Raw genomic sequence first — 16406 nt, 5'->3', positions numbered from 1 at the left:
TTTAGAAAAAAATTACATTTAACCTTTTAGATCTACATAGAACGGTTAAAGTATGGCTTAAAGTTTTACATTGTGTAAAGCGGAAATTACACCAAACATATAGGGCATGATTTAAAATGTTTCATGCTTTTTATTAAAATTTATCATAGAAATGATCATATTAATTTACAAATAGAATATGATTTCCTTAAAAAAAAAACTTTTGCATTTAAAGATTACCTGGTGCATTAAACAAATTTTACTTTAGATTTCTTTTTCTTTGAAAACTGTATATACTTATTTCTTTTTACAGTTATTAGATGAAGGGAATATGGATGTGAAATGCATTGAGCCGTTAAAAGAAATCGAACGATTTTTGGTAGTTTGCTTTAAGAAAACGAAAAATAGCTTAATAAGGTAACTCATAGTATTTAATTTGTTCTTTGATATTCTAATAATTGAGCAAATCAAAAATTATAAAGAAATTCTTTATAAATTCAGCAGCTTAAGAAAATGCTGATTTTTAGCAGAATGCATTGTATTGACGACTCGTTTTACTTATTTTAAGGGAAGCAAAGACATGTGTAAAGTGTGGCATCGTCATGACTAGCAACAGCAAAACCATCTATTGCGAGAAATGTGAAGCAACTGCATCAGTAGAAACAATAGACCAAGATATATCGAAAAAAGAAAAAGAAAACCCACAATCACAGGAACATGATGAACAACAGTACATATTGCCTTTTTTATGAGTACAATTAGATTTTGAGTGAAATTTAAAACAGTTCATGATTATACGAGGGGCGTTCAAATATGAATGCAACTAGGCCAATATATCGCTTTTAAGCACGTTTCGAACAAACTATATACATGTTGTGCATTGATGGTTGTGTTAGCTCTCAATTAAGACAATACATGTGTAAATAAGTTCAGTCTTGTCTTAAGCTCGATTTACGCTATCCACTCGTATATACTAAGGCTAAACTGGTTGGGGAACGGTCTCCTTTCACTGACCAAATACGGTCCTTATCAAAAACCGCTGTATTTTTTGTATACAGGCGAAAGACATATTTAATGAAATATGCCGTGTTTATGGAAACAATGAACTGTCCTTTTCATCTGTCACACAGTGGTGTAAGAAACTAAAAAGTGGTATTGGATGCACCTCACGCACAATGTCCGAACACTGCAACTTCGTCAAAAATGGGGGTTAGAGTACAGGAGATTTGATTAATACTGATGCAAGATTTACAACTAAATATACAGCTAAATGCGTTGGTATCTCTGTAAAAGCCGCTCATACAATTCTCAAGCGTGAATTAATGATGATAGGATAAGTCCCAGATGAATACCCCATCTCTTTACAAAAGATCAAAAACTTGCTCTAGTAAGAATCTCCAAACAATTGTTGTAATAGTTCCCTAAATACATGTACAACAATTAATCTTTCGAAAATATCATCACTGGCGATGAAATGTGGTTTCAATTTTATGAGCCCAAGCGAATGATACATAACAAAATATGGGTAGCGAAAGGAAGTCAACGACCTTGCATAGCAAAACACACAATGAGCGTCTAAAATGTCATGTATGTAATTTTCTTTGTCCTTCTATTCAAAATGCTGTACCAAAGGGTAAATCTGTCAATGCCAAGATTTACAACGGAAAGGTCCTTCATAAATTAAAGAAATATTTCAAGATATCCGTGATGTCAGGTTGTTACATGACAATGTTTCGTTACAGAAAACAGCCATTGTACGAGAATAACTGAAACATGAAAAAGTTGTCGAGCTTCCTCTTCCACCTTTTTCGCCAGATCTTGCCCCTTGAGACTTTTTCATATTTCCGACGCTCAAAAAAACAACTTGCTGGAAGAAAATATCAAACGCGAAAAAATCTTGGTTCGGCTATTTTCCAGTGTCTGAACAGTATACCTCGAAAAGATTATGAAAACGCATTTAAAAATTGGATTAAAAGACTAAAACTTTGTATATCACATGGTGGTGAGTATTTTGAAGGATTGAGATAATTATTTTGGCACTGTTTGTTAAGCACTTCTGAAAATAAACCCAATTGCTTTCATATTTGAACAACCCGCGTAAGTAGTAGCAAAGGTCTGAATAAAATCTGTTATTCTCTTTATCCCCTGTAGTAGTTTCCTGCATAAAAATCAGAGGAGGTATCGCCCGCCGTTTATTCTGTATTTCCGTCGGGATAAATATCTTAAAATTGTTTGGTAGATTTTTTAAAAACAACTTATGTATTCACTCAGGGTACCGTGTGAAAAATTGCTTACTGCAATGATAACCCGGTAGTTTTGTTATGAAAACATAACTGCCAACTGACATTGCATTAGAAGGTGGAAAGTATAAAAAAGGTACCTTTATATTATAAACCAATTACACAACGCGGATTTACCATATTAGACATATACTGTAAAAAGGAATAGCGCTAATTCACTATTGTTCATGAGTTAACATTTACAGAAGCCCTTGGACTTATTAAATCCCGCGTCCTCAGGGCTTGCTTATGCTTGTGCAAAACAATCCAATAATTTATCTTTAAATATGATCCTCATTTAAGTGCAACGGATTGATAATAATTATATGTTTACTATTTGATATGTTCGATTATTATAAAACTCTTAGTTTGTATATAAGAGTTTGACATGATTCAGGAAATGAATTTCAAAATTTGATAACACATATTTTGATTTAAAATAATTTGTTAAATTAAATGGGCATTCGTAAGGAAAACCGTCCCAATACTGATGTGCTTGATTATGATATGTTTCTTTGCAGAACGTAAGGAAATTATTCTTATTCATTTATTTTCAAGCATCATTTATTTTAATTATATTTTGAAAAGAGACTTTTTCCAAGACAGCAACTATCCGGGGCTTAACATTTACATTATTCTTTATACATTATTCTTTCAATAAACTTGACTGCTACTGATGGAATCGGGAGGGGGATATTGTATTGGCGTTGTCCGGCCGTCCGCCCGTCTTTCCGTCCAGCCGACCGTCCGAATTTCGTTTCCGGACTAGTTCTCTGCAACTACTGGCTGGAATTTAACGAAACTTTATGGGAATCATCAATATTAAGAGGAGATGTGCATATCATAGGCTTGTTCCAGTCAGACCCTTGAACTCAGAGTTATGGTCCTTGATTAGTTATGTAGTACATGTATGTAGTATGTATATAGAATAAAAATCGTTTCCGCGCTACTTCTCTGCAACGACTGGCTGGAATTCAACGAAACTTTATGGGAACCTTCAATACCAAGAGGAGATGCGCATATTATTGCCTTGTTGGGGTCAGACATTTTAACTCAGAGTTATGGCCCTTGATTAGTTATGCAGTATGCATATAGGAAAATATTCGTTACCGCGCTACTTCTCTGAAACTACTGGCTGGAATTCAATAAAACTTTATTGGAACCTTCAATACCAACAGGAAATGCTCATATCGTCGCCTTGTTTGGGTCAGACATTCTAACTCACAGTTATGGCCCTTGATTAGTTATGCAGTACGCATCTGGAGCAAAAATCATTTCCGCTCTACTTCTCTGCAATTACTGGCTGGAATTCAATGATACTTTATGGGATACGAAGAGGAGATGTGCATATAGTCGCCTTAATTCGGTCAGAAACTTATAACTCAGATTTATGGCCCTTGATTAGTTATGCAATATGCATACATCTCATTGGCATTTCCAGATATTACTATTTAACACAGAGTTATGGCTCTGTAATTGCCCTAAATATTTACCAAGTTTAAAGAATATTACTGTTTATGCCATGATAAATATAAGAATAAAGCCTTATGTCTTCAGTTGTTGTATTAATAATAACCAGTACTCGGCGGGGGATATAAATTCAACGAATTTGTTTGTTATTCTTGAAGAAGCATACCATAACCTCATTATAATAATATGTTAATGTCTTTTTTCTTTAATGTATAATCATTTATTATCACAACTGTTACAACAGTTACACTAAACCTCGGTTTTGTGGGATTTTGATTATAGGAATATGAGGTTAACGGTTACTTATACTCTTATAAACTTTAGCATAGTCAAGAAATTGTTTTAATGCGCTGATGTTGTTTTTACATGGACTCTTTCTTATTGAGTGAATAAATAACATACAGAACATACAAAATTACAAATTGTGACTAAAATTTGTATACCATTTTACAGAGGTGTGCTGGAAAGGGTTCGTGAATATCGTCAACGCTGTAATTTAGTATTGATGGATATTGTTTCACAGCTTTGTTTCGCAGACAATACTTCACCAGACTCAGATGCCATTGAATGGTTATTGTCGTATTCATTCAAAAGCGCGATTGGTGAAGATCAACAATTATTAAAAGAAAATGAAACAGATATTGGAGTTGATTCAACTAAAAACTTCACAGCGTTCCTTTTCAAGCACCTTTTACGCGCAGAGTAAGTATACTTTATAGTGTTGTAAAAAGGCCATCATACTTTTATGGTAAATGTGGTTATTGTCCTCCGTCTTTTCGAAGAAAAAAGGGGGATATAGAAATAGGCTCTGTCTGTCTGTCTGTCCATCCGTCTGTCCGTCTGAGCAAACATTTTGGGTTTAGGGGCTAAATAACAATAGGTTCATTCCGTGATCAAAGGGTTTAGGGGCTAATAGCCCTTAAGAAAACAAAAAATTAACAAAGAAAATAGCCCCTAAACCCAAAATGTTGGAACGTCCGTCCGGACGTCTGTTTGTCCGACCGTCACACTTTCGTGTCCGGTTCATAACTTTGTCATTTATCAAAGGAATTTAAATTAACTTGGCATAAATGTTGTTATAATAAGACGATGTGTCATGCGCAACAACCAGATTCCTACCTCCATTGTCAAGGTCGCACTTGCTCATTCAAGGTCATCATTGTCTATTTGAAGGTATATGTCGTGTCCGGTCCAATTGTTCACAATAATGAGACGATGTGTCATGCGCAACAACCGGTCACCTACCTCCAAGGTAAAGGTCACACTTGGAGGTCAAAGATTAACATAGTCTGTTGTAGGGTATATTTTGTGTTCGGTCCATTACTTTTTCATAGATCAAAAGATTTTGAAAATAATTGGCACAAATAGTCACTATAATAAGTCAATGTGTCTTGCGCAACATCTGCCTACCTACCTCCAATGTCAAGGTCAATCTTAGAGGTCAAAAATTAACATAGTCTGTAAAAGGGTATATTTTGTGTCCGATCTTCATAGTTCAAGATATTTTGAAATGACTTGGCACAAATAGTCACAATAATAAGACAATATGTCATGCACAACACCTGCACCCAAACCTCCAAGGTCAAGGTCACACTTAGAGGTCAAAGGTTAACAGAATATGTTATATGGTATATTTTGTCTCTCGTTCATAACTTCTTCATAGATCAAGGGATTTTGAAAATACTAGGCACAAATAGTCACAATGATAAGATGAGATGCATGCACAACACCTGTGTCCTTACCTCCAAGGTCAAGGTCACACTTAAAGGTCAAAGATTTACATAGTCTGTTACAGGGTATATTTTGTGCCCAGTCCAACCCTTTTTCATAAGGGATTTTAAAATACTTTGCACAAATAATCACAATAATAAGACGATATGTCAGGCGCAAAACATGTGTCCCTACCTCCAAGGTCACACTCAGAGATCAAAGATTAACATAATCTGTTATAGGGTATACTTTGTGTCAATCTATAACTTCTTCATAGTTCAAGGGAATTTGAAAATACTTGTCATTAATAGTTACAACTATAGGACAATATGTCACACAACACCTGCATCCCTACCTCAAAGGTCAAGGTCACATTTATAAGTCAAAGCTCAACATGATAGATTTTTAAATTCTGTGTTTCATTTTATTTCTTTAATGAATTTATTGTTGAATTTGCAGATCTAGCATTGATGATAATTTTGGACTGAAAGTCCTGAGATCCATACCTCAATTTTTTGAAATAGCACAATTTTATGCTTCATATAAAACTTCCCTTAGGCGGGGGACGTTAGTAACTCTGTTACAAATTCTTGTTTATATAATTTTAACAACACAATTTAATACTTATTCTTATCAATATTAATACAGTTTGTACTGTTTTATCATTATATTCATTGTATAAGTTAAATATGTTTGAAATATTTGATCTAGCGGACATGAATTTAGTAGGCATCTTGTGAAGTTTGTGAACACAATAGATAGAGATGGGTCTCAGTCAAAAGAATTGGATGATGTCATCGTTTCACTTATATTTATCATAGAGGTAATTTTATTAAGCTTGTTTCAATCATATATTTCCCTCAAATACACTAATTAAAAAATGCATCCATTTTGAATAATTTTCAGAACATACATGTATTAGGAATCACTGGACGCGTGTGTATCCTAACGTAACAAACAGTGTGTTAAAATGACTTTGATAATAGTTTTTATTTAGCTATTAAAATTTAATTTCCTTGTTAAATAGGTATAAATTCAACTTTCACCAAATGTCCAAATAAAGAGAAGAGGTAACTATGTTTGATAAGATGTAGAAAACAATATTGTCTAGTTCATACTAAGTTTGCTTATTGCGATTACGAGTTTATTGTGTAAATAACAGGGAACATCTCCATATCAATATTTGATTTTATCCTCCTCTATCTTTAAGGATTATTTGCTGGAAATCAGTACAAATGAGATATGCAATCTTGAAATTATTGGAGAGTATCTCGGAGATTCACTACATCTGCTTAAGCAAAATAGCACTTCTGTTGACCAAATATATGGCATAGCACAGGCACGAGCTGCTCTATCAGTTACAGCAAGTTGTATAGATTTGGTTACCAAGCAAAAAGTAGAACATGGAAGCAAGGAAATGGGTGGCATCACAGCCGTTCTTCAAGTGGCAGAGTCTTTATGTAAACAGAGAACATTAATATGGTATTCATTCTCGCACTTGAGTTATATTTCATGTCTAGATATATATTCATGAAAGTACTTTGCTGACAAGAAGTACATTTAAATGTGTAACCACTTTTGTAACAAAAATGCTGTAAACTTGAACATTTAAGTTAGTGCATGAAAACATACTTGGCGACGGCTAGATAATGTGTTAAACATTTTGTTTTATTTTACCTATATTAACCAATCATTTTATATTGCTTTCTCCAGGAAATTCTTGTTGAAACACCTTGCACAAGAATTCGGAACTGATACTTTATTGGCAGCCTGTAAAAGTTCGAATGCCATGGTGAATTGGATAGCAATGGATGCAAATGTAAGGGCTGTGTATCGTTTATATTTGCTTAACAAATATTTAAGTCAAATTCATAAATATTGTATTGTTGTTTGTGGAGTTATGTGTAACAGCTTGCACTCGAATCATGTATCAATTATTACAAAAAAAGTCTTATTATTATGTGGAATATTTAAACGGAATCCATAATTACATTTTTATGCGTTGTAACGTATCCCTAACTATACAAGGTTTGTCAAAACAAGTTCGCATTAAACTTCCATGAAGAAAAATGTAACGTTTTATTTGCATTATTAAGAAAACGCACCTATTAACTATTGAAATATCTATTAACTTGGCATATTTTATGGAATTTTTATCATAATAATTATTTAAATTTGATTTAAAAAAAAACACACGATATTTTGCAAAGCGGCACACGTCAAATGTTTACGATTCTCGTCAACAAAACAAATTTGTTCTTATATCCACTGCGCAGTCAATTTAGTATAATTATAATTTTTAGCTTCTCGTTCAACTTATTCATTAAAAATGTTGACATCATACATCAACATTAACATTGTCTTGCATCACGAACGATTTAACGAACCAGTTACAAATGAAAAGGTACGAAAATGATACGGGCGTTTATCAAAGGTGAAAATGTGTTTTGCAGGCGATTTCAGAACGAAAAGACTGCCACTACTTTAAAGCTGCATTTGGCTCTATTTTAATGATTTACTAGATTGAGACAGACGAGCGAAAGTTATTAAGTATGTTACAGATATTACAAATGAGTGAACAGTAATAGTTCTGCTCACATAATTTTGCCAGACATTCCTGGAATGCATACGGATCCAGTACGCTGGATGGCCCTGCTATTGATCATAGATTATCAAGAACGACTTTCATAGAACTCGTTGACGTCGAAATTTTGTGACTTGCGTCACTTCTTTACTACATAGAGTCAAATGTCTGTAACTTATCGTCCATATTATAAATTGTGACATCTTGCATGTGGAAATATATTCTTTTGAATTAACATAAAAATATAAATTTAGAAACGCTATCCCAGTTTATTTATTTATTAAGTAATATGCGAACTTTTGGTACAAACCAAGAAATGTTGCTGAACTTAAAATAGGCAGGTACAAATTTTTTTTATTTATATTGAAAGTTATTCATGTCACACGAATGTAATGTGATCAAAATTTATTTTGATATTGATCATTGGTCACAGGTCACAAGCACTGTTGATATGTACACTGCCTGTGGTGAGGAATACTGTACCATAAAGTGTCTTCTGCTGACATCTTTAATTGAAAGTGAACAGGACAAAGTGCTTCCATACATTCAAGTAAGACGCATAGTTCTTGACAACAAAACTGCTTTAAATTCTCAAATTGCTTTTTATGTAGTAATGATCACTTCTCTTGTGCATCCCATATCCCATAAATGTAAACAAAAACAATAGCCTTGTAGCTCCGCCTCCAAGTACACATGCGGAATAACGTAGGTAAATCAGTTCATTCGATTTACCTGGTTAGTAGCACTGGTTGTTTAAAGCTCATTTACTAAAATAAATGCTTTAAAAAATTGAAAAATACTGCCATCTCATTGAACAAAAAATAATTTCAAACACTAAGTTACAATAATTGTAAAATTCAGTTTCTATCGCGTTTATTTTTTGTTGTTGCTTATTCCATTTTTGACATTCCTTTCTTAAAAGATAAAAAAAATCTCAAACTGAGATTTTACATTTTTGATACTTGTATAAATTATTAAGATATTTGTACAATTGCCCTAAATAGCTCGAGAAAATAGCTTTCAAATTCCTGAATGAAACTTATCGTTTTTTTCACCAGTCCAAATATGCAGTTAAGTTAAATGTATTTTGCTGACAACTGTTTGCTTGACCTCATATACCTGTTTCAGTCGATGGTAGAAAATCAAGCATTAGTCGTAATGTTTGAACTTGCTGTCCATCGGGAATTTCTACTTCACCACCGCATTCAGGGCAGTATTACAACAACACAGGTATAATATGTCAAATATCTACCTGATAGTGACCGTAATTGTATAGTTGTAATAAAGCTACAAAACAAATATTTATATAAATATTGAATGCAATAAACAACGTTTTGTGATTTAACATAATAAAGTATGAAAATATGATTTATTGAGTAATTTTGACCTGTTGAATATGTACTGCACCAAACGATTAATTCAATATTACAATTCTGTTTAATTCAAAAAATATGTATACAATTTTCTTTCAAAGGAACACAAACTTGTGGAGAAAATCGGACAAGAGTTCAAAGAGAGATGTCAAAACGTATGTTTTTTATTCTATATTTTACCAATATAAATGCGTTCGCAATCATGTTTTATATTTGTAATTTAGCTAAATCAAATGTATTTACTTTTATAACACAACACATTTCCTTTTTGATATTTCCAGGCTTCGCTCTTGGCATTGGATGCGAATATTCATATGAAGTATAATATACAAGTCTCAAAAAGAACTATTGCAGATCGTGAAATGAGCATAAAATGCATTTTGTTTCACTGGCTTTGTGTCATCACACATTTTAACTGTTCTCGCAATGGCATTCTGAGACCTTTATTCAAATTAGCACTTCAACCTGGGGATTTAAAGGTATATCTTAATGTAATAACTCATTGATCAATATTTATTGCATACATAGTCATTCCTAATTAAGGTAAATAACAAAATTATAAGATCATTTATAAATAGTATAACCATTATTTAAAGTATCGGTTGTGTAAGCTTGTAGCGAAATCCAAACATAGTTATATAGCAACACCAACAATGTTTTAACCTTTTTTCTATGAGTGTTGATGAAATTGTCACTCATATTGAATTAGTTATTTTATGTTAGGACGTGTTCTTACCATGTATGCCAGAAGATGAATTGGCAATGATAAGACAACAGATGTTGGATGAAGGCGAAACAGCCTTATTTGGTGAAAGAACCAAGTACTACAGTACGTTTTATTATTTTTATTATTATTTCCATCAACAGATGACTGTCTCTTATGTAATCGGACGAATTAAAAGAAAACACGACACACACACACACACACGCACGCACGCACACACACACATTAAATGCACTTCTAATATTTCTTTGAACTATTTTTATAAATAACTTTTAAATGTTTCCTTCGGTAAGTATAATGACGAAATCTCTCAGTTTAATTTTTATATTCAATCTGAGGTAAATGCAATACAAAGACAATAATTAAAATACTTTGAACAGTACTCCAAATGTGAATATGATACAATTCTTTTTTTTTTATCTTACACTATATATAGGCATGAGTTGCTGATATAACGCTTATAATATATACCCATTGTGGTTTTCATTTTTACATTTTTAAACCAAATGTTATTGGAGGATATAAAATCAAATGAAACTACATTATCAGAGCATTTTGTGCTTCTGGTAGTACAAGTTTAAATGTGTTGGCATTGTCATCTGTTAAAACATTCTATTGATGAATTGGCTTTTCCTAAATTGTTACAACAATTAGTGATTCTTATTCTGATCATATTTTAAACTGCGCTTTTTTTATTATAAATGTTGACTTCCCTCCGATTGCGTGATTGTTAAGAAACTCGGCACGTTTATTCATTAATAGGAAGTGTTGTTCAGGAACAGCGAAAGTATGTGTTATTTATCATTTATTTTTTGTCAACAAATAATCTTATTGTATATTGGTAGTAAACATACGTTAAAGGCTAGTGATTATTTTAAATAAAGTTTTTTTTCTGATTTTTAATTACAAGTAACTGTGCATTTGTTGGGAAATTTACAGATAATAAAATTTAAGATTTTTTGTTCAAATTCAATTTAAGGATGTGAGAACGGACACGGATATGAGATAGGACAGGTAAAGATAACACTTCTTTATCAATTTGTACTTTTATTTCAGTTCTGAAGTCGTTGTTGTATACAAAGAAAATTACTGTATTTGAATTTCTGGTTAAATATGTAGACAATTTTTTCAGAATATGTAAGGCTAGTCAAATAATAAACAAATGTTGTTGTTTTTTATGTGTATCAATTATACAAGTGATAAAGTCTTAAGTCACCTATTTAAAATACGCTTTGAACTATGAAATTAATTGACGTCTTAGAAATATATAAAGGTATAATATCTCTAAAATTAGTTACTTTATAGGCTGTTTCAAAATTGCAAAATGTTCAAATATATCCTTTTGTGACGCGTTGATCAGTTTACATTTTGAAATATCGAAACGCACTTTATATTCCCTAATAAGTGATTTTTACTTTATAGTTTACAGTTTTAAAATATTAAATAACATTTCCAAAAAAATATGTTGTTATATTTCATAGTTTGGACGTCCTTTGGTGAAAGCAAAATGTTTGTGTGGAGCTGATATTCGTGGAGAGTCCTTTATGATGCAACGTGGAAATGAACCAGATAATGGGTATCTTTTCAGATATCAAATTTAAGTGTCATTAGCACATAAACTAAGTATTTATTTAGAGAAATGATGATATATAACATTAGTTTATTGTAAATTAATTTGACATCTTAAAAGGATGAGTATATTCTCTTGTAGTCTGCTCCTAAGACATGAGAAAAGAAATATAGATATAAAATCGATAAAGGAAAACGTTTTGAATAAAGAAAAAAGTAGAATCCATGTAAAAACTGCAAATCGCAAAATTGAAATCGTTGGAATCGAAGGCTCTGTTTGATTGAGACTGTTCATGAGAAAAAGCTACTTTTTACACTCCCCTAGCACCGGCTTAAAAGTTTGAAATAAATTTGTTTGAAAGATATGATTTATCAATGTTTAAGGTGTGTAATGAAATTTGGGTGAATGGTATTGCTAAGTAATTATTAACAAATATAATATCAAAGTAATGATATGTTGAGTATGTGTGAACCCATTTTTATGATAAACCATTTCAAAGAAATAACCGAGTGCTTTTGTGATTGGTCAAGGCCAGATAATTATCATTTATTTATGTATAAGGCATGTTTACAAGTAGTTACAATCATCATTTATATACTCTAAAATTGCATTTCATGTTTAAATTTGTAGATCAGATCGCTCACAGAAAGGTCATTGCTTAGGTTCTCCTGAAGACCGTCAACCGGGACCTGTACCAGAAAGATCATTAAGTGCTTTGCAAAACGCATTGTTAAAGTGCTTACTCCATTTGTCAATGTATTTAGGATGCGGACATTCACAAAATGTAGGTATTAACGAGAAAAAATCATATTATTTGAATATTTTTATGTTAGAATTCCAGAAGCCTTGTTTTTAATTTAAGTGCTTATTTCATAGGAGTGTAAGTGGGCTTTTTATCTTGAGTAACTTGAATAACATAATTTTTATCATTTAATATTTAAAACATCTTTGATGTTATTTACATGAATATTCTTCACTCAATTGTTCAAATGTTACTTGTATAAATGATTATTTAAATTTCTAAATCGAAAAAAAGCAAACATTAAAACAAACGTTTCATCTTTAAGGATGTTTCTGTAATGGTTAAACAACAACCCGATTCGATACAAACGTTCATTTGGGATCATATACTAGTTGACTTTGAAGATCTCATGTGCGGAATGTCGCTTAACAGAGACGAATGTCTACTCTTAATGCATAGCTTGATAGATTCTATTCTAAGAACAGGGATACAAACTGACTGTAAGTACGTTTTTGATTTTCCAAAAGATAATAGAAATAAATGAACATTAAGACTGACAAATTAATGATTTTTTTATTTTAAAACAATTGTCAATGACTACTATAACTTATACAATATTGAATAACTGTACATCAACGTTTTATAGGTATTGCGTCTGCAAGAGAATGGCCACAGCAAATATCGCCAGATGAAGTCAAACATGAGGAAATAGAAACCTTATCTGTGCATCGCATTGAAAATGAAAGCAAGAGTGAAGATGAGGTTCAGACAGAAAGTTCTGGACAATTTCATAGTACTGATTTTCTTCTAAATGAGGAACAACCTTGGGAAACTAAACTGGGACGAGGTCGCTGGGAGGAAGAATTTGCCAAACTTTTTCTAACTCGCTTTTTAGAGGTAATTCATATACATGCTCTTAGACTTGTTTTTTGCAAATACATAGAATACATAGAATTGATGTCAGTGAAGTTTTGTTGCACTACCTGTATATAATAGAAAGTCATTTATTTCGTTTGTCTAACATTTATTTATTTTTTGTTCAAAATGAAAGCTGTATGAATCTCTGAGTTCAAAATATTGATTCCTTTGCAATATGTTAGTAACGTACACATAGGACACGTCAGTGCCATAAGTAAATGCGCCACAAATATTCTAAGTATAAAAATGATAATAATGAAATATACTTATGTACATTCATTTGTTTCTAACCAGGAAAGGAAAACTACACTGAATTTAGCCAAACGATATTTAGAAGGTATGTATTAAATTTGGAATATTTAAATATGTTTTGCATAATAACCAAAGTACTGTTACTGATAAAATTCAAGTATAAGCATGATCAGGAACCGTATTTATCAGTGATATTCGTTATTTCGTCGTTTAAATCACAATATTGAATTGACTAACTCAAAAAGAATTAAAAGTTATTTGTTATTTTCGATGAACATTTAGGAAATGTATTAGTCCAAGAGATGGCGGGGTTTTATTGCAACTTACTGTATCACAAAAACAAACATTGCCATTATAAAGCATATGGTTTGTAGTTCTTTTTTAAAAAAAACGATTTCTTAAGTTACGCAGCCCGGGCAAAAGTACAAAAAATCAAGATGGCCGCCAATATGGCCGCCATAAATTACAAAATACCATATAATTTTTGTTTCTTGAATTTTTACTTTAAGATTTTGTACAAAATAGTTTTAATTGCACAATATCAGATAAAATATGGTTATTTTATGATTCAATCAAGAAAACATGATTGTCACAATTAAATGGCAAACCTTTAAATTATCACTATCAAATTTACCAAAAATGTGGTAAAAAATAACACTTTTTGACAATTTGATGACTCGTTTTTCTGTATTAACACAAAATAAATAAAAAAAGCAGTTAAATTGTGAGTACTTTATCAATTTAACATAGCTAGACAAGTTAAGCATAAAAATCATTATCTGTGCATTAAAGCTGTAAGAGTACAGTTTCAAAAGTAGGTGGGATAAAAAATTACCGAAAATAATATTAAAAATTAAAATGTTCATAACCTTGTCTTTACTACGTTATTTAAGTTTAATGTAAAGGAAATTGTGTTTTAATTGTATGTTTTTTATCATTTGAACATGTCTTGATAAGTTAAGCATAAAAATAGTACCTGCGCATTTATCACAGAAGAGTAGATCTTAAAATGTTGGTGGGGTAAAATAACCGAGAAAGAAAGAGAGAAAAAAGAAGAAAAAAAACGTTCAAAATTATCACGCTTCTGAAACTTGCCTTTACTTTACAAGTTGAGTTCATTGATCATGTAATTTTGTAATAAGAAATATAAAATTTGTATTACATTTAAGAAGAGAGAAACATCACGTATTAGCAATCTTTAAAATTATCACAATCAATTTGCCAACAAATAAATGGTACCAAAACATAGATTTTATTGCCTTTCGATATATCTATTTGATAGAAAGTAGAATAAATTGTGTCACAGTTGTCTGTCTTTAATCAGTGGGTTATGGTTTGACAAATTAATAAAAGTTATCATATATCTTTGAAGAGCTTGGTGGGTTACAATAACACCCAAACCATTAATTATAATGTTCATCAGCTTGCTTTTTTGTTCTATAATATCTGTTAAACAATTATGTGATGATGGCATGTAAAATGTTTTCAAAACATAAGTATTGTATAGAGATATACTTTTTTGAAACAGATTTTTTTATAATGTTCTTCCAGTAAAAATTGTAAAATAGATATTCGATCTCACTACATTTTGATATAAATATTAGTTTTGGTTGACACATCATCAGTATAAATTAAACTACAATACTATCTAACATGAATGAAAAGAGAAGTGATAATTGTCATTGACGTAAGAAGTATTCATTAATGAATTGTTGGGCCAATACAATACTGAATAAAATCACAGTCGTAGAAAATTGCAATAGTTGAAAGCAAGAGGTGTTTAAGCCTTAATAAAACTTAAAATACGATTTAAATACATATATAAATATAAAGTATAGACGCATTAATACATGCTGCACAAAAGAAAAAAGTCAATTTTAATACTTAAAATAAAGACAGCATTTTATGCCCCTCCTCTACAAAAAATTATGAGGAATAATAATTTGTGCATTGCCCCCCTTCTTACATAATCCATACTTTGAGTGCGGTCCAAACATGTCATTTATGGACAAATTAAATTTTGCATGAATTGTGCACTGATGGTCACGTCAAGTCAATAATTCTGTCATTCCTGGACGAATTTTTGAAATAACTTAATTCAAATGTTTTTGGATATTATATCGATGTGTCACATTCAAAAATCAACGCAAGGTCTCACTTGTACTGCCATATTCATAATATGATTAAAAGATGGTTGTGTCTTTCCCACGACATTGTCATTCATGGATGATTTTTAACAATTATGCATAACTTCTTTAATTTGATCTGATGTGTCTCACGCTTAAAATGTTGCTCAAAGTCACCTCTAATTTTTCATTTTCATGTATTGATACTCTTGTCTGGTCTACCCTTCTGATTTGAATAGATGTGTTGCCGACATGTTTCGCAAGAAATTTCTTTGTTTGTTTGTTTGTTTGATTGGGTTTTACGTCTCACCGACCCAGTATAGGTCCCAGCTTTACAGATGGAGGAAGACCACAGTTGCCCTTTCGTGCATAATTTTAGGCACGAACTGGCACCTGAGTAGAACCACCGACCTTCCGTAAGCTAGCTGGATAGCTTCCTCTCATGAAAGAATCCAAAGTCCCTGTCGGGATTCGAACCCACAGCGGTGTGGGGCAAGTTGTTTGAAGTCAACGACCTTAACCACTTTGCCACAGATTCACAAGAAAAAATCAAGTCTCGGGCTTGAAGGTTAAGGTAATTATTGTCAATTGATAGATTTTGGAAATATTATGCGTAAACATGCTGCTTATTAAATGGATATTTAGCTAACAAGATTCAGTTGTTTATCTAAAATGTCAA

General features: G+C 31.8%; 1 protein-coding gene across 1 annotated transcript in view; it reads left to right on the top strand.

Moving 5' to 3' along the window:
- LOC132745472 (E3 ubiquitin-protein ligase RNF213-like) overlaps window positions 1-16406 on the top strand; it is a 36055-nt gene that overhangs the window by 5766 nt on the left and 13883 nt on the right. Inside the window, exons 8-24 of the mRNA XM_060734421.1 lie at window positions 293-396; window positions 548-709; window positions 4182-4430; window positions 6150-6261; window positions 6649-6920; window positions 7152-7257; window positions 8456-8572; window positions 9151-9252; window positions 9497-9550; window positions 9677-9874; window positions 10119-10224; window positions 11099-11133; window positions 11601-11695; window positions 12320-12473; window positions 12757-12931; window positions 13078-13328; window positions 13644-13686. Coding sequence (XP_060590404.1) covers window positions 293-396; window positions 548-709; window positions 4182-4430; window positions 6150-6261; window positions 6649-6920; window positions 7152-7257; window positions 8456-8572; window positions 9151-9252; window positions 9497-9550; window positions 9677-9874; window positions 10119-10224; window positions 11099-11133; window positions 11601-11695; window positions 12320-12473; window positions 12757-12931; window positions 13078-13328; window positions 13644-13686 — 2335 coding nt within the window. The remainder of the gene's footprint in view (window positions 1-292; window positions 397-547; window positions 710-4181; window positions 4431-6149; window positions 6262-6648; window positions 6921-7151; window positions 7258-8455; window positions 8573-9150; window positions 9253-9496; window positions 9551-9676; window positions 9875-10118; window positions 10225-11098; window positions 11134-11600; window positions 11696-12319; window positions 12474-12756; window positions 12932-13077; window positions 13329-13643; window positions 13687-16406) is intronic.

This window comes from Ruditapes philippinarum, unplaced genomic scaffold, assembly GCF_026571515.1.
Source record: "Ruditapes philippinarum isolate M1 unplaced genomic scaffold, ASM2657151v2 ctg228_1_1_1_1, whole genome shotgun sequence".
NCBI lineage: Eukaryota > Metazoa > Mollusca > Bivalvia > Venerida > Veneridae > Ruditapes > Ruditapes philippinarum.
Note: the sequence above shows the minus strand (reverse complement) of the source record. Positions and strands in the feature narration are given on the sequence as shown.